A 19,435-nucleotide genomic window follows, 5' to 3' on the forward strand; every position below is an offset into this window, starting at 1 on the left:
AAACCTGAGCCTAGCCTTCACTCTTCTATTGCTTATAATGTATCCTGGGTCTAGTTTAATAAATTCTTCATTTTTTTCTTTTCTTTCTTTTTTATTAAGGCAGAGTCTACATGGCCCAGTATGGCCTCAAACTTTTTATATTACTGACCTGATTCCTGAAGGCTAAGATTATAAGTATGTATCACGATGTCTGGGTCCTACTTAATAGACTTAAAAAAGACAATTAAAATAATTATAAAAATGATTACTACAAATCACACAATGCCCCCAAGCAATGAAAAAAGTTTAGGGTAAAATAAATTAAAAACAAGATTTGAAGATGATAGCATGTCTCTCCTAATACACTTTATACTTATACATAAAAGACAATTTAATAATGACTAATCGCTGTCACGAATGAGGAAATTCTGAATGAATGTGTATTGTTGAATGGACACAGCCATGTCAAGGACCCAGTCTTAAGGTTTTACTGCTGTGAAGAGACACCATGATCACATCAACTCTTATAAAGGAAAGCATTTCATTGGGGCTGGCATTCAGTTCAAAGGTCTAGTCCATTATTATCATGGTAGGAAGTATGCAGGCAGTCATGGCGTTGGAGAGATAGCTAAGAGTTCTACATCTAGATTAGCAGGCATTAAGAAATGACTGCCATACTGGGTATGGCTTGAGCATCAAAGACTTCAAAGCCTCCTCACAGTTACCACTTCCTCCAACAAGGCCACACCTCCTAATAGTGCCATTACTATGGGTCTAAGGGGGCATTTTCTTTTAAACCACCACATTCCACTCCCTGGCCACTATAGGCTTGTAGGCATATCATAATGCAGGAATGCATTAGGTCCAACTTCAAAAGTCTTTATGGTCTTTAACTGGCTCACCACTGTTTAAAAGTCCAAGTTCAAAATCTCTTCTGATACTCATGCAATCTCTTAACTATAATCCCCTATAAAATCAAAACAAAAAGCAGATGACATACTTCCAACATATAATGACTCAGGATATACATTCCGATTCCAAAAGGGAGGACAGGGAGCACAGTGTGGAAATACTGATTCAAAGCAAGACCATTTGGGCAAGCTCCAACCCTACATCTCCACATCTGATGTTCTTCACATCTCCAACTCCTGTCAGCTTTCTTAACCGCAGCAAACTTCTTTCTCTTGGGCTGTTTCCACTCCCTGTAAGCAGCTCTCCTCAGCAGATATCACATAATGCTAGCCATCTCCAACATTTTGGGGTCTCCAAGGCAATTCACCTTCACAGCTTCACCTAATGGCCTCTCTAAGCTTCCATGCAGGGACACACCCCGCCACATGCCTGGCTCTGTATAGTTTGTATTTTTCTTTGCTTAGTTTGTTCCTTTTCACTATAGATCTTCATAAGAGTGAATACTAATAACTACATGACAGAGTATATTCTAGAGTATTTTGAAATTTTCACTGGCAACACAACTAACCCAAACACTTCAATTTAGCCTCAGGCAGATTGTTTTAATAAGGGCAGAAAGCAGCCACATTTGTCACCAAAATATCATAAAAAGTCTCTAGGCCACATACTAACAGTCTTCTCCTCTGAAACCTCTTGAGCCAGGCCCCTAGAGTTCAAATCACCCTCAGCACCCTGTCTTTCACATTCCTAACAGGACAGCCCATTGGGTTCCACTTAAAGAATCCAACTGCTTTTCTAATCCAAACAAAACCATGGGCATACAGGCCTATCACCAATACCCCGGTCTCTGGTACCAAATTCTGTCTTAGTTAGAATTGCTATTGCTCTGAAGATACATCATAATCACATTAACTCTTATAAAGGAAAACATTTAATGGGGGCTGGCTCACAGGTCAGAAGTTCAGTCAGTCATCATCACGGGAGAAAGCATGGTGGCAGGCAGACAGACATGGTGCTGGAGAGGTAACTGAGAATTCTACATCAGGAACAGCAGGCAGCAGAAAGTGACTGTCACACTAGGCATGGCTTAAACATTAGAGACCTCAAAGCCCTTGGGAAGTGACCACTTCCTCCAACAAGACCACACCCAATACTGCCACCAGCTATGGGCCTATGGAGGCCATTTTCTTTCAAACTACCACAGACTCCAATGCCTTGCTAGTAGCAAACCCTTCCCTGGACGAGTTCAGAGGGATTGTTGTAATAAAAATTAATTGGGGGTTTCTAAATGATCTTAGATCATTTAGTTCCCAGAAAAAAGATCCAAAACCTTTATATTTATAATAAGCCTAAGCAATACTACAGATGAGCAGATATCAAACACTCTAAGCTATTTTATCTCTTTTCCTGTCAATAAATCTAAGATACGCCATGTTCCATCGGGGCTGCTCTTGCTCCAATTGGCCAGCCCCCATGGCCATTTCTCACAGTCCTATAACCCATAGCGTCTTCTCTCTTCACCTCTCTCCTCCTTGTCTCTGCCTCAGAACCCAAGCCCCATCTACCTCTCTTCTGCCCAGCTATAGACTGTAGGTATCTTTACTTAACCAATAGTTTTAGATTAAGGAATAAGGTTACATAACATCATTTGGTGTACATAAGGATTTCCTCATCCCTGAGGCAACCAGATCTTGGTATTTAGCAACACAATGCATAGCAACAAACCAAACCTCAACAAGGGATGGCAAATTCTCTGCTCCATGTGCAGATGTTTCTAAGGTATGCAAAAAAATATTTAACATAGCTTCCTCCTACTCCTCACTGATATTTATGACCCAAAAACTGTTCCCCTACAGAGACAGCTCCTGAGATTAGCTAAACATACCTCCCTGATCCAGCTGTATACCATAAACCCTGCTTCCTCAATTCAGCTGTATACAGTAACATGCCTCACTGTTCAACTGTATATAATAATCACACTGAACTTCAGGGTGATGTAGCTTCTCCATCAGAGAGCCCAGTCTACCTGATCACAGCTTTTTTGTTCATGTGTCCCTATATATCTGTCTTGCTGCCCCAGTTAGGTCAATTCCTGAAGCTATGCAAGGACTTGGAAAAGCACATTAACTTAGAGTAAAACAAGCTTTTGTTTGTTTGTTTCTTTTGGTTTTTTTTTCTGAGACAGGGTTTCTCTGTACAGCCCTGGCTGTCCTGGAATTCACTCTGTAGACCAGGCTGGCCTTGAACTCAGAAATCTGCCTGCCTCTGCCTCCCAAGTGCTGGGATTAAAGGCGTGCGCCACCACTGCCTGGCTGTAAAACAGCTTTTGTTTTCACATGGTCATCGTTTTCCACATTTATTTTTCACACTATCCCTAAATATGTGTTTTCAAGTAGAAAGAAGAACAATTCTTAAAGCAAAGGTAAACAACACATCAACAAAAGCTCAGGTAACCAAAAAAGGAACTAACTGGATGGGAAGGATGATGCTTCTCACAGTGCTTTAATTTTTAAGTATTAGCTACATTAAAAAGGTCACTAAAATTTTTTTCCAAGTATTCTGGATGTTAAAAATTTACTAGATTATTACCTGACATATAGTACAGATAAATTTAGTGTGATAATTAGTTTAAAAGACAAAAGAAAGAGGAGCAAAAAAAGTAATAAAACACTATTTAACTGTATTGAACCTTGGCATCAATGGTTAAGATCATTTCTGTCTGTAACAACAAACTGACGATAACATATATAGAACATAATTCTAGTACAATTGGGAAATTTGATATTATTTGACTTGAGACTAATAAATTTTAATTCTAGACTTTTGATACCTTTCTTTATAGACAGTTCTACAATGTCTTATCGAAAACAAATGAGTATAAAAAGCATATTCATAAATAAGGAACATATAATGGTTCATTTTTATAACCCCAGTACTTGGGAGATAGAAAGAAGATGACTGTGGGTCTCACATCAGGCTAGGCTACACAGCAAGACATTATCAACCAACTACCCATTCAATCCACAAATAAATAATTTTTGAAAACTGAAAATAAACACTATCCCACTTTTAATAAAAAGTGGCAAAAGAAGAAAGAGAAGAAGAAAGAGGAGGAAAAGAAGGAAGAGGAAGAAGAGGAAGAGGAAGAGGAGGAGGAGGAGGAAGAAGAGAAGGAGAAGGAAGAGAAGAAGAAGAAGAAGAAGAAGAAGAAGAAGGAGGAGAAAATTGTTGTTGTTGTTTGAACTGGGAAGAGAGCTCAGCTGGTAGAGTTGGTTGTAAACTGTGAAGACCAGAGTTCATATCCCCAGAACCTATATAAAAAGCCAAATTCCACATATGGGAATCAGAGACAGGGAATGGGGCACCAAATTCAGTAAGAGACCCTGTCTCAAAGTATAAGGTGGAAAGTGACTGAGAAAGACAACTGATGTTAACTTCAAGCCTATACATGCACACATATACACACACACATCACAAGCCCATACATATACGCCACACATACACACAAGAAAAAAGGTAAAGTCAGTAGGTCAACTCCTAATATCTATTTTATACCCTGAATATATCATATCTATACATTAGAGGAGTGAAGGGAAACATCAAAACAGAAAATAAAATGTACCTGTACTTACAGCTTGAGCTTGTTGTTGAAACAACAGATTCTGATTCTCTCCATCTTCTGTTGCATCACCAAGCACCTGGGAAGTGGGTAACCTAAAACTTCCAACAGTAGCATTCAAATTGCTAGGGAAAACACTTGTCCTTTTAGAAGTTAAATGAGCCGAATCTGAATACCGCATGGCTATAGAGCCTTCCTTTTCTGCCTACACAAAGGAAAAAGGAGGGCTAATGAGACTCTACTCCATTCTAACATAGTAATGCCTTCTAGCAGCCAAAAGATTTTCAATTGGAACAAGGGAGTCAGGGGAGGAGGCCTTAGCTGATGGAACTAAAATGTGATAATAATTTAAATAGGCTATCTCACCTAGTTCCTATGCAATCCTATAAGCTTAAGTATCATATCACATTGGGATAGCTAATTGTGGCTGACATCTTGACTACTTCTGGAATCCACTAAAAGCTAAGCAGATGAGCACACCTGTGAAAGATTTCTTTGAATGGATGAGATGAGGTGTGAAGACACACCCTAAATCTAGGCCACCTCCTGGTGGCAACCCACACAAAAAATATGGAAGAGGAAAGCTTTTGGTTTCTTGCCTGCTTGCTCTCATTTTCACTTGCAAGCTCATCAATCCTGTTGCTGAGTAATTGGTATTAGAAGCTACTTCTTTGGAATCCCAACCCAAACTAAAGAGTAACAGTTCTCTAAGGAGCCTCTGGGACTCTAGCACCAGATTAGGACTGCAAAAACATCTAGTCCCATGGATTGAGTGACTATAGGGTTCCTGGTCTCTCCATCAGACACAGACATCGGACCATAGCCCGTAAGTCACTCTAATAAATTCCCTATCTGTTCTGTTCATTCACATATCACATATATATGTACATATATCATATATCATATAGATACATAAGTCATCCATATGTATATATTGATGTTTTTTTTTTTTGACACAAGGTCTCATTCTGTAGTCCAGGTCTAGAATTCATGGCGATCTTCCTTAGCCTCCTTAGCCTCCCAAGTACTGAAATTATAGGTATGAGCTTCCATACTCAGCATTTGTCTACTTTATAAATAAGGAAACTATTATGCAATCAGAAAAGTTAAGTAATTAGCCCAAGGTCACAAAGCTAGGTGACAAAGATAGAATTCAAACTTAAATCTGTACTCAAAATCCTGGCTTTTTTTTTTTTTTAACATATTTAGTGAAAGGGATAAAAAGCAAGTAGGAACACAACAGTTTCTCTACACGAAAATTGGTTATATACAGTAGAGATTTGGATTTTAACAACCAGAATCAAAAAGAGAAGTGCTACAGCACAGCTTCACAGCATGCCCACGCATGCTACCTCAGAACTTACTGCTTTGTAAGATTTGTCAAGCTGCTGCTTTTTCCTCAGCTTAACCTGCTGATTGACCCGGTGTCTGACTTGTCTCTGAAAATGTCTCAGAGACTCTTGCTTTCTTCGCTGCTGTTCCTTTATTTCCTCTTCAACTATGTATGCTGAAGTCTTTAAAGAAATAAAATAGAAAGTGGACTTAAATGTCATTGATTTGGCCCATGAGGAATGTCATGAATGCAGAAAAGTTAGCATATAATTGTGATTAAGAAAAGCTCAGTTCTATAATCTGCTCTTTCCAGAAAAGCAAGGAAATAATAGTTCAAAACCATTGATCTAAGTGTAATCATGGAGTACAGAACTCAAAGTAAATCAGAAGCTTTAAAACAAAAATGGAATTTGTGAACATTTGTATCAAATTTTAATGTTTTATTAAACTAAAGCTAAAGATATCTTCATTAATTCTTAAGAAAGTGATTTTTGACCCATTTGTGTTATGGTTCCTAATATAAGTAAACAGACTTACCATTCACCAGACATGTTCCCAATGTCTAGTGTCTTCACACTTAGAATTAGCCACCTTTTGTGGATGGAAGGGGACATGTCACTCCTATAGCCCTAACTAGTCTACAATCCACTACATAGTGCCAGATGACCTCATACTCCTGTCTCTGTCTCCCAAATGCCTTTCACTCCATGTTTAATTTAGCTTTCCTTTCACCCACCTAGCAGAGGCCTCCTTAGTCTTCAAGACTATCCTGTAACCCAGCACTTTCCTCTGAGCCCTTTGCTACAGCACTTTTCATTTAATATGATTAAAATATAGCACTTATTAACTCTCCTCATAGATTATGAATTCTGAAAGTAGGAAATGTTTAACACTCCTTTCTTTGGATATGTTATGTATGATGGAAATAATGCTTAAATTATTCAGAAATTATTCTTCAAAAATGACTGAACGACCTAAATAAATCAAGTCTCTTGGAATTGATGCTATTGTGTAGTCTTTTCCCACACGGAATTTATCTGTCTTTGTATAAACAACACAATGAGGCAGAAGCATTGGGTCTATGACTTCCCCATTAAGGCCATTAAGCAACTTCTACTGGAGCTCTGGAATGCCCACCATGGGGAAAGCCAGTATCACCAAAGAATTCTGACTCTGAGACTCCCATGTTGGAGGGAAGCACAGCTAGCCAAATTAGCCATATGGTATGGAAAGATATCTAGTCAGCTCCCGGGTATTCTAACCATCGTAGCCCAAAGACCACACACATGAAAAAGCCTTATTGGACATTACAGCCTACAAAAAACTCAGAACTTTAACATCCAGACTCATTAAGATGTCTCAGATATACAGTTACTTAAGCTGCTCAGCTGATGCCCAGGATACTGAGGCAGATAAGACATGCCACATTATCCTGTGTAAACTCCTGACACATAGTATTGCCTGCTTTATGCCACTATGTTCTGGTATGATTTGTTATATAACAAAAGATAAGGGGAGGGCGGTTAACATGCAAGAGAAATCATACATAAGACCATAGTGACTTTTCCTAATAATTTAACTTACCAAATTAATTTGATTTACCAATAATTTAACTAACAAAGACAAATGAATTTCTGAAGCTATGAGGTTTTTACAAACCTTAAAATGTTAAGTTCTTCTTTAGAATAGGAATATCCTTAGAGTAGACAAGCTTTCGAAGTAACTATTTACATATCTCTGAATTGACAGTGCCGGGGCTATTACTAAGAGTGGATTCCCAATGTTTTAGTAATAAAGGGTTCTATCAGATGCTTGATCAAAGTCCCTTTGACTGGAAATGGTCGTAGAATTATTTAAAAGGAGAAAAGGAGACAATTTGTATGTGTTTCAAGACTTTAATATTCTGACTATGTGAGAAGTTAAAACTATTTTTATGTTATGGTAAAAGATTTTGAACAGTATGATACTACTGACACTGTAAAGGTGTCTTAGTCATTAAAAAGATGTACTGGGGCAGTGAGATAGCTCAGCAGGTAAAGGCTCTGAGGAGCTGAGTGCCATCACCAAGCTCCACATCAAGGTGGGAGGAGAGAACCAATTTCTACAAACCTTCAGACCTCTGCACCACACACAGACAAATAAATAGATGGAATTAAAAGTTTGCTAAAGTATACTGACTTCAGTAATAACAGAACCTTGTACCAATTCTTATTTACTGATTCCCACTTCATGCACCCTTTTCAAGGTGTTCCTCTCCTCTATACCCCATTCTAAAGAAATTCATGATGTTATGCGTCATGTCTAAATTGCCTTAATTTATTCTAATTTATTCCTCTCAATCTAATCTCTCCCTAAGCCTTAAAATTTTGAATTCATCTAATCAAAACAGCTTGACTATGGAACTTATCTATAAATATTAAATAGTGAATAAAGTCAAGACTTTCTATAGTTTCCTACTCTCCTTATCTTCAAATCCTGTCAGCCTCCATCCTTCCACTAAACCTTCCCTCCAACCAAGCTAACCCACCTTCTAATGCCACTGTTTTTTTCTACTGTCTTTAATCCCCTTAATAGGAGAATCACCTCATATCTACTTATCCAGATTCTTTTAAACTTTCCCAACCAACCCAGTCATATCCTTCTCCTTTGATTAAGAGAGACAGTCTTAGCACTTAATCACATGCAGTCTAATTTTAAGTTCCTTCCTGAAAGGTAGCAAAGTAGACATAAATCAATGAATGTGTAACTATATACACTGAACATAAATAAAATTAACTTACTATATTGCATTTTTGTTAACATTTATAATTGCAGGGTGTTGATGTCTTGGGGTTTTTTGTTTTGTTTGAGACAGGGTCTTACTAAGTCTGACTAGGAACGAATGCCCTACGCAGACCAAGCTGGCCTCAGGTTCAGAAATCCACCTGTCGCTGCCTCCCCAGTGCTAGAAAGGCATGTGTACCACCACATCTAGCCATTTATAACTTTTTAATATTAATTTTTATCTTTTGTGTGGGGGGGTGTTTTGCTTGGGTGTTTGTCTATACACTCCATGTCTGCAGTGCCCTCGGGGACCAGAAGCTTCAGATTCTCTAGAATTGGGAGTTAAAAAACAGTTGTTAGCTGCCATATGGGTGCTAAGAATACACAAGTGTGTATATTACAATGACATTTTGGAGTTTTGCTTTCTTTAAAACACACAAATATTGTGAGAATGTGTTTTCATTTTGATCCTAGGTATTGCGATACAGAGCTACTTCAGACTGTCCACAGCAGGTGACTATGATGCGCCTAGCAGGGCATGATTCCGCCAGCTGCAGATCGTTTCTACAATTGTGTGATGTTTGGAATTCTGGTGACTTTTCAGAGGGTATATAATGCTAGGGCCCTGAGAGGCATGCTGGGTTGTTGGTTTGTTGTTGTTTACAGTTTGTTAGGTAGTTTTGTGTTCAAAGAAGAGACAAGAAGAAATTAGATATCCTGGTGACAAAGATCAAACTTACCCCAAGGAACTCGATGCCTCTAAACAGCAGGAAGTAGTCTAGCAATAATGTTGCCCCCCTTTCTATTTCTAACCCCTGACTTTACTCAGCGATCTCTTTCCTTCCTTCCCTACCCTTTCATTATTGTTATCTAGTGTCAGGGGGTTAAAAGGTTAGAAGAAAAGGGGTGGAGAAGGGTGGAAGAAGTAAGGACCCTCAGAGTAGCACACACACGCTACACAGGGTCTCTGTGATCTCTGCTGCTTCACTTCAGGACACAAGGTCCTGGCAGATTCTCCTGTCTGTCTGACTCTCATCTCAATTCAGGACTGTGGGGATCACACCGCTCCATCCAGCTTGCACCTGGACTCCAGGACTAGAACCTCAGTTATCAGGCTCGCACACAAGTACCTGTAAGCCACCTCCCGGATCCTTACGTAATATTGTTTCTCCTCTAAAATCACCCATGTTTAGTACCTTGCATATTCTAAGAGCACTGCATAGTTCCTACATTCCATAAATACTTGCTATGTATTACTATGTTTATTAGGCAATGTTATTTAATTTAAAAACAAGGGGTGTAGAACATGACTTGGTCCCTATGCACAATAAAGTTTGAACAAAGAGCTAAGAAACAGTTTGTTGAAATACTAAACAAAGCCAAACAAAAGTCTTGCAAAACTGCTCTCATTTGTTATCAAGACAGTCAAATATTTACATAAATAAAAAGCTTACATGTAAGCTTTTGAAAGGGCATCCCTTCATCTTTAATGCCTCTACACTATCTGCATTTACAGTGGCCAACTGTCATTCTTCTTATGTTACAGAGTGTCGGGAAGTGCCTATGCCTTTCACAGCAAACAATCATGTTTGTGAAGTAAACTAGTCTACTTGCTGGTATGTAGTAAGAACTAAGTAATATTTGATTGTGTCAACGAAAGATGAAGCAAGTTTTGGAAAATACATCATTATTGTGTAATTTTGTATATTGTATAATTTTGACGAAAGGATATAATCTGTGTCAGAATGGAAAGAGCATCCTCCAGCTGTTCATCTTTAAGCACCAAAAATTAAGAGAAGGCTAATAAAAAAGGCGGGCAGAGATGACAGTAACCGGGTCAACTGACACTCACATGTGCTGGAATTCCCGACCAATTTGGTGAGGCAGGTTCCACCCAAGCCCCAACCGGTACTATGGCCTGGTTCCTCTCAGCCAGCACTGCCAAAACGTCCTTGCTCTTCGTGGGGTTTAAAGCCAGGGGCAATTTTGTGGGATTCCGAGGCTTCTTGAGGGGCGCCATACCTCCTGGCATTGACTTCTGGTTAGAAGAGAAAGAAAGAGCGACAAGAAATAAAGACGAAAGAGAAAGGCTTAAAAATTACTTTCTGGAAGGAATGGAGGTGAGAGGACGGAGGATTCACTTGGGAGATGAAAAACTGCGCAGAGGTGAGCAAGGGCGGGCGCTAGGGGCAGAACTTGAGTCTGAGAGGTGACCGCCTATGGGAAAGCGCCGGCCCACCGCAGCAGGGGTGGAGGGGTGTCTGAGGCCCAGGCAGGGGCCGGGGGTCCTAAGAAGCCTGGGCACGGGGGTTGGGGACGTCGGAAGCCCGGACAGGAGGGTGGGGTCCCGTAAGGCTCCGGCAGTTGGATAGGAGACCTGTGAAGCCTGCCGCGATCCGAACCTTCTCACACTCAAACTCCGCGGGCTGCTACGCAAAGCACAAACAGCAAACTGCTACTCCGCGGCGGACGCCTGCCCTGCCCCTTCCGCAGTCGTCACCCGTCCTGTTCTGGGAAGGCGGGGAATCCGAGCGCTGGGGTTACGTCATTTCCGCTTCCTGCCCTTTGGTTGGGAGGGCTAGAGCGCATTGTTGAAAACCCCGGCGAGCTTAGACTCGGCCACTCTGTGGGTGTTGGCGCTGTTGTCGTCTCAAATCTTTTGAGATGTCTGACACGATGAACAGGCGAGTAAGCGTTCACCGCTGAGGAAATCTCCGGGAAAGGCACAGCAGCTCTCAACCTGAGGGTCGCTACCTTTTGGTGGTGGTGGGGTCGCATATCAGATATCCTGCAATGAGATATTTACAATACAATTTCACAGCAGGAGCAAAATTACAGTTATGAAGTTGCAACCTAATTTTATGGTTGGGGTCACCACAGCATAAGGAACTGTGTTAAAGAGTCGCAGCATTAAGAAGGTTGAGAACCATTGAGCTGGAACATGCTGCCAGTGGGTCCTCGAGATACAGACCAAGCCAACGATCAACCAGATTGCGCTTTTATGCCCCTCCTAAGGCTTACAACGCTATTTCATGATTACCCTCGACATGTTCTTGTGTGTGACCATCACAACTTATTAAGTGGTCTCCATCTCTACTCTAAACACTACTTGGGACATTTCATTAAACCCAAAGGACATACACTCATTTCATTCAAGGTGTGTGTATGTGTGCTGGCGGTTGAACCTAGGGCCTCTGGTAAGCTAGGCAAGTGTAGCAGTGGAAACCCTAGCCGCCTTAATATTTTTGCTTTTAAGTTAGTGGAAACCCTAGCCGCCTTAATATTTTTGCTTTTAAGTTAGGGTCTCACTAAGTTGCCCATGCTGGACTTGAACTCACTATGTAGCCCAGGCCTCGAACTTGCAATCCTCCTGCTTTAGCCTTCCCAATGGCTGCTGTTACAGGCATGTGTCACCAGGCTTCACTACAACATATATTATTGCAAGCATTTTATGTATCAGTATATTTTCTGGGTACTCCAGATACTACCAGTGAACAAAGATCCCTTGTTTGAAGAATTTAAAATACATTGGAGAATTTACATTGACATTGATAGGACATTTCCAGAGAAGACATCACTAAGGCAATTGAAGTTGTTCTTTGTGTTCTGTTTATATTTCATTTTACTCAGTACTGGAAATTAAGCCCAGGGCTTCATACATCCTAGCCAAGAACTATATATCCTGCCAACTTTTTTTTTAACTAAACTACTTTTAAGCAAAAACTATATATGATCATAGAGCAAGCCTTTATACTCTTCAAGGGAGGGTTTTAGGTAGTTGATTGTTTGACAGCTTTTAATGGGATCTCCTAGGTTGTTCAGGTTCCTCCTGGCTCAGTATTCCAAGGGCTGGAATAACAAAACATCATACCCAGGTATAGGACTGTTCCAGGTAGGAGCTAGAGAGATGGTTAAGACTGCTTCCTGCTCTTCCAGAGGACCAAAGTTCATATCCCAGCACCCACGTGCTCACAATCTCCTGTAACTCCATTGTCCTCTTTTAGCCTTCCTAGGCACTTATACACCCTCTACATACACACCCACCACACATACAAACACACACACTGTCTTCCGGATAGAGAGTGAACATTAATGTGGGAGCACTGACTGACTAAGAGAAGTGAAGGAGGCTAGTGTGACTAGAACCTGATGAAAGGGGAAGAACCGAGACAAGCCTAAGAAGCCACATAGAGCATGTTGAGCACTATAATATGTTGAGATGGAGCACCATTAGTGAACTGTGAGCTAATGAGTACCAACTTTTTCTTTAAAAAAAAAAAAATCATTCCATATGCTGTCTTGAGAATTAGACAGAAATAAGAATAAGTGGCAAAAGCCTAATTAAGAGGCTATAGCAATCGCCCCGTTAGGACTTTTCCCCAGTAATCTCATGATTTGAGAAGGGGTGAAGTATGGTGACAGTCATATAGGAAACTTGTTTCCTAGAAATTAGAAAGAGATGTCCCAGAGTGCCAATAACTTATCAGAGCACCTTGCAGGAGACAGGAGCTGAAACATTTATGGGTCAATAACCATACCTTAGCCAGGATTGCTTAATTATGCCTTCTGTTTAAACTTTATCCTCATGTTTGGACCCCTGGAAGATGCACCTCTTTGTCCCTCTTCCCATTGTGACCATAGTGAGTAAATCATTTTCTGCTTTTCATTTCTAATGTGGCTCTTTTAATTGGCTAATCAAGCCCATGTGGCCAAAGCCAACCTGTTAGGGCAGCTAAGGCATAGTCTCTGATCTCTAACTCTGGAAACAAGGAAATGAGTCTTCCAGGGAATCTGGCACCCTCTTCTCACTTCTGTGAGCACCAGACACAAACCTAGTGAACAAATATGCATGCAGGCAAGGTGACCGTGTGTATTCAATGAGCTGAAAGATGAGAGCATTGGACAAATTGTCCAGGAATCTGAAATTACTGAAAAAAAATATGACAACACAGGTTAGTTATTGTCAGCAACAATCCTTAAGGCATTTCAGAAAAAAAAAAATCTGGAGATCAGTTGATGAATGTAAGTTGGAAAGCAGTAAATGGTATAGTCAGATGATATAAGATTGAAAGATAAAGATGTTAAGAAAAGCAAGGGTGGTTATAAATGGAATGGCAAGAAAAAAAATGATCTTGCCTCCACACAGGTGGGTAATGGACAGAACAGAGTCATTTCTTGGGGACAGAGAGAAGATTAAGTTATACACACACACAAACACACTTACACACACTCATTACTTGGGAAAGATGCTATTAAGTAGCTCCTTGCCCTCCCCAAACCTTTACCTCAAATTCTTTATTTTCCATTAAAAGCTAGGCCAGAGGTTTTCTAAGAACTCGTATTCATAAATCCAGAAAATTCACATCAGAGATCAACTCATTTTCTAACCTCTTCTACAAAGCTTATATTTTACCTGGCTGGGAACTGTTGATTTAGAAAAGCACATCTTCAGAAGTTTAAAATACTAAGTTCTGCTGACAGCAAAGTGTGGAGTCTTAGCTCTGGAGCAGCCCCCAGCAGAGTTAAATAATCCTTTTTCTGCAACTGGGAATCCCTGATCTTGTCTGCACAAAGCCCCAAGTCTTTGTGTTCTTGGCAGCAGTTCACCTCACATAGAACCAATTGTTTGTTGAACATCAGGGAGAAGTTTGCTATTTGGTCACTACTCTCCTGTTTGTGACTAGCTGAACCATAGTTGTAGCAATATAGAAAACTCGGCTATATTTAATTCCTCAGAGCCTGTGCCAAGGAGAAGCTCTGCAACAGTTATAAACCCTTCTATCCCAACTCTTAGAGGAACAAAAAGTTAAGAACCCATAGCCGGGCAGATGAGTAATACCCATCTTGACCTCTTCCCCAAGTTTGGGCATGGTTATCCAGAGCTAACCAGTGTTTTGACTGATGTCCTAAAATCAGACCACAATGCTATCCATCATTCTTCTTCTCCCTCCCTCACCATCTCCAAAGGTAACCTTTCTCACTAGAAGAACTAGAATGGTTCTTCAGCTTCCTGGGCAGGCCAGGTTTTTGCAGTAGCATTGCAGTGTAAATGGCATCACAAATGGCACCCTGTTTTTCTAAAGAGCATCTGCTTCAGTGCTTTTTTTGCAGCAGATTCTCTAATTTTATCATGGATGCAAATCTTTCTTTCATTCTATGGACGCAAATCTTTCTTTCATTCTTGGTGTGTTATATATGAAAAATGAACATAGGGGTCTCAGTGTCTTTCTATATTTCCAAATATATATCTAGGACAGACAAGAAATGCATGGCCCAGATCCTTGTCCAGGAAAGGCTTGTCAAATTTTGGGAGTATTGTAATACCTTCAACTGTTTGCTTCTCAGCCTCTCCCTCTGATGATGTGAGATGTGGAGTCTGTATTAAGATTAGCTTTCAAGGCTAGTCCAATGGCAGACGTTCTAAATAGAAGGACCAAAGAGTAATTTCTTAATAATACAATTAATATTCTTTTTAATTATTTATGACACAGAAAAACTCTTAAGTGACTGGTATGTAGAGGAAAATAAAGCAGACAAGCAGAAAGAATAAGAGCTACCTACAAATCTGGTTTTAGGAATTGTTGCAGTGGTGTGTATAATGGCACATGACTTTAATCCCAGCACTAAGGAGGCAGAGGAAGGCAGATCTCTGTGAGTTTGAGGCCAACCTAGTCTACATAGTGAGTTCCAGGACAATCAGGACTGCATAATGAAGCCCTGTCTCAAATAAAGCAAAACAAGACAGAAGACAAATGAGAATTACTGCAGTATTTGGATTCACTAATACCAGACCGAGGTCTGCATCCACACAGCCTTCCTGTCCGCTGGTGGCCTAGGGACTCCACTTAAATCAACCTCTTTCTATCTCTCTTTCTCTCTTTCTTTCTTTCTTTCTTCCTTCCTTCCTTCCTTTCTTTCTTTCTTTCTCACTTCCTTCCTTCCTCCCTCCCTCCCTTCCTTCCTTCCTTCCTTCCTTCCTTTCCTCCTTTCGTCCTTCCTTCCTTTCTAAGACAGCATCTCTCTACATACCTCTGGCTAACCCTAACCCTAACCCTAACCCTAACCCTAACCCTAACCCTAACCCTGATTGTGAGAACCGAGTTCCGGGTGCACTTCCCACTTCCTGGAACTCTCTATGTAGGCCTCAAATTCTCAGAGATCCTCCTGCCTCTGCCACCTGAGTAAAGGGATTAAAGGCATCCACCACCACACTGACAGAAATATTCAATCTTTAAAGCCAAAGAAGCTTGACAGATATAGTAACTTTGTCTTTAATATAAAATCTAGTTTTGGTCGAAGTGATTTTTTTATGTAGTCAGGATAAAATCTAGATTTTTTTCTAACATATTACTTACTACAGACACTTTAAAAATTTTTTCCTTGTTCATTTTGTCTTGTATTGCTTTGGCTAATCTCAAAATTGCTTTGTACACAGGGTGTTTTTTATTATCTGATCCTCCTGCTTCTGTATTCTTAAGTGCTAGCATTATAGGTATGTACTCTTGCTCCAGGACCAAAAAACAAAAACAAAAACAAAAGTTACTCTTTTTTTTTTTTTTTTTTTTTTTTTTTTTTTTTTTTTTTGGTTTTTCGAGACAGGGTTTCTCTGTGTAGCCCTGGCTGTCCTGGACCTCACTCTGTAGACCAGGCTGGCCTCGAACTCAGAAATTCTCCTGCCTCTGCCTCCCAAGTGCTGAGATTAAAGGCATGTGCCACCACAGTCCGGCAAAAAAGTTACTCTTAAAGTATAAATTTCAATCAATGAAGATGCTTTAAAAAATATTTTTACACACTCTAAAAGTGATGTCAAAAGAAGAATAGAGGAATAGGTAGGACAGGGTTTCACAAAGCCTAGCCTGTTATCAAACTCACTGTATAGCAAAGAAGACCTCAAATATCTGATCCTTATTATACCTCTGAAGGTATAAAGGAATATTGACAAGTCTTGTTCCTCAGCTTCCAGATATACTAGCCTGGACTGTGGCCAGGATCTGTAAAGTTAACAAACCCAAATCCTTTTTAAGTATTGCCACAAGGGGTGAAAATTTGGGGCTGTCTTTGAAGCCACTTCCCCTACCAATTGAGTGAGGATTTACTAAGACACCTTATTTTTCTCTACTTTGATCCTATATACCAAATATCTTTCTGTCTCAAACCCACCACTGATGGTTGTATGGTTGTTTGTGGTGGTTACGTTTTTCTATTACTCATCTTTCCCTTCTCCCACATCCTCTCTCATAGCCCTCCTTTTTCCATCTTTTTGTTTTAATATTTAAAAAAATAGGGGAGTGTGTGTGTGTGTGTGTGTGTGTGTGTGTGTGTGTGTGTGTGTGTAAATCAGAAAGTGTTGGATCACCTGGAGCTGGAGTTAAAGGAGGTTGTGAGCTGCCCAGTGTGAGCACTGGGAAGCCAATTCAGGCCCTCTGGAATTACAGGAAGTGGTCTTAACTGCTGAGCCACCTCTGCAGTCTCTAAACACCCCTTTTCTTTCTCCTCACTGTTTTCTTTGGAGCCTGGCTGAGGGCAGATAGTAGTGTGCTTGCCTAGAATGCATGAAGTCCTGGCTTTGATCCCCTTCATCACATAAAACTGAGAAACAGCTATAATCCTAGCTTTCAGATAATGGAGGCAGGAGGATCAAGGTTCAAGATTTTTCACATCTACATTGTAAGTCTGAGGACAAACTTACTGAAGGAGAATCTATTATTAACGGGCGCGTGCGTGTGCGTGCGCGTGCGCGCACACACACACATACCCCTTAAAAGTAATTTATAAATAGCAATTCAAATGTACTACTAATAATCTACTATTCACTGGAGGTTTAGATACTACCTCCCCAGCTATATTTAAGTTACTAAATAGGGATAGTGCCAATTATTACTTATTTTGATTTTGGTACTGGGAGTGAACCCAGGGCCTTGTGCATGCCAACCACATGCTCTACCACTGAGTTCCTGCCCAGGCCAGCTATTGCTTTTGAATATGCCGCTCCCCTCCCCGTGGCCCACCATTCTTAATGCTTAGGACATAGAGTTCTTTTCACACAGTAGGCAATTATTGGATGCTGGCCAGCTGATTTTCATTTCTGTGCCTCCCTCTTTGGGAGGCGGGTGAGAAGGGAGATTGAGAAGGAATCCTTGCCTGGGATGGTGTTGGCGGGTGGACACCATCAGAGGACCTAAGAGAAAGGAGACAATGGTGCTTTTGAGGAGTGAGCATCATCTATGGCTTCCTGTGATTTCCCAGCCTGTTTATAGCCAACACCAAAGCCTTACAAGCATGGAGCTCCAGAGATGGTCCCTAGAATGTCCTTAAGATTCGAGGGTAGCATCTTAAGTAGGTCAGAGAAAGCTAGCTGCTTCTCTCCAACTCTTTAAGGCCAATTAATTTCTTCCCTTTGTTCCTCTGGAGAGCTTCTTGAATTGGGCACGTTTAGCAACCATAGCCACAAGCCTGAGTTCCTCTGGGTTTCTGAGGGGGTGGGGATTCTATTCAGAAATCAAATATTTACTCTCAGCACAAAAGGCTTTGATGTGTTTTCAGTTTTCAGCTTCCAGGCAGAAATGGGTGCACTTTCTTTCAACCTCTCAAACTCTACCCAGGACCCCTAGGTACCTCAGGGGTGGGGGTGGAGATCATATATTTCTCCTAACAAACCCTGCAGCATTTGGAGATATATATCTCTTCAGAAACCCTTTCCTCTGAGTGTCTTATCATATATAGACAAATATCCAGGCAGCAAGCCCCCTGTTCAGGGTGAAGGGCCTAGGAAGGGGAGGGGGTGCCTTCTGACTCTTACTTTTTATTTGATATTTCTCAGAAGCCACTCAGAGTAAGGCCACCTAGGGGAACTTTAGAAAGAAAGGGAAGAGGGGGGGAAATGTCCTTGGAGAGGGCCATTCCTCACTGTCCAAGCTTCAAAAAGCTTGTTTTGCACCGAAGGAGCTAGTTAATCTGCCTCTTGTGTTCAGAAGTTGCTGGTGAGGCCCAGCCCTGCCTCCTCACAACAAAACTGCGCACAAATTCCTTGTTTCCCAGGCAACGCTTCTCAGCTCTACAAACTAGCTGGCTGCTGTTTGCCCTGCAGCCTCTCTCCACCACATCGAATTGAACTGAGAAAAGCAGCAACTTCAGCACTATTTGTGCACAGGCTTACAAATCAAAACTAAAAATACCTTTGGCAATAATGGGAAGGGGACAAGGAATGAGCAAAAAGGGCCACCTCAGATCCTGAGCTTAGTTAAAGATGGTGGTAAAAAGCTGGACCAGAGCTGAGATTCAAGTACATGGGAGAAGGACTTCCTGCAACGATTGGTCCACTAATACAGAGAAAAGCCTAAGTTTTCTTGATTATCCATCAAGCACTTGGTTTAATCTGTAGTAGCTACATGATCTTCTTAGCAAGCTGCTAACCCTTTGAAAGTTTAGGCTTTCTTTGTAAAATAAAGTTATTTATAATCGTTAAAGTAGGTGCTGGGAAAATTGGATTAATAACTACAGGTAAAGGGTTTGACAGAGTCAGTTGAGCAGAAATACACACACACACACACACACACACACACACACACACACACACACACACACACAGAGTTTTGGGGCAGGGAGTTACAAAAGGAAAGAAGCTTGGGTGAGATGCTTCTGTAGTAGGTCCCACATAGATGTCTAGGAAATTATCCTGCTCTTATTCTGAACAGCAGCTCTGATCACATCTGGTAGTCGGGATATAGTTAGTGATGGATAAGTATCCCACCTTCCTTGCCCCTGCAATGGAGTTGGATAACTTTGAAACACATTCTTTTTTTTTTTTTTTTTTTTTTTTTTTTTTTTTTT

The 19,435-nt window shown here is 40.7% G+C and overlaps 1 protein-coding gene across 3 annotated transcripts in view; it reads right to left on the reverse strand.

Moving 5' to 3' along the window:
* Nucleotides 1-11,123, reverse strand: part of Ccdc15 (coiled-coil domain containing 15) — a 67,673-nt gene extending 56,550 nt beyond the window's left edge. For 2 of the 3 annotated variants that reach the window (XR_004111468.1, XM_031343940.1), the window contains exons 1-4: nucleotides 10,983-11,105; nucleotides 10,458-10,643; nucleotides 5,875-6,024; nucleotides 4,524-4,715 (exon numbers count right to left, since the gene is read on the reverse strand). Coding sequence is in view for 2 of the 3 variants with exons in the window: in XM_031343940.1 (XP_031199800.1) it covers nucleotides 4,524-4,715; nucleotides 5,875-6,024; nucleotides 10,458-10,637 (522 nt within the window). In the remaining variant the exon portion in view is untranslated. Of the gene's footprint in view, nucleotides 1-4,523; nucleotides 4,716-5,874; nucleotides 6,025-10,457; nucleotides 10,644-10,982 lie in introns of all 3 variants that reach the window. The other variant, XM_031343941.1, reaches the window with a different exon arrangement.
* Between the last annotated feature and the right edge of the window lie 8,312 nt (nucleotides 11,124-19,435).

The sequence above is a fragment of the Mastomys coucha genome, unplaced genomic scaffold (assembly GCF_008632895.1).
Source record: "Mastomys coucha isolate ucsf_1 unplaced genomic scaffold, UCSF_Mcou_1 pScaffold23, whole genome shotgun sequence".
NCBI classification, from domain to species: Eukaryota; Metazoa; Chordata; class Mammalia; order Rodentia; family Muridae; genus Mastomys; species Mastomys coucha.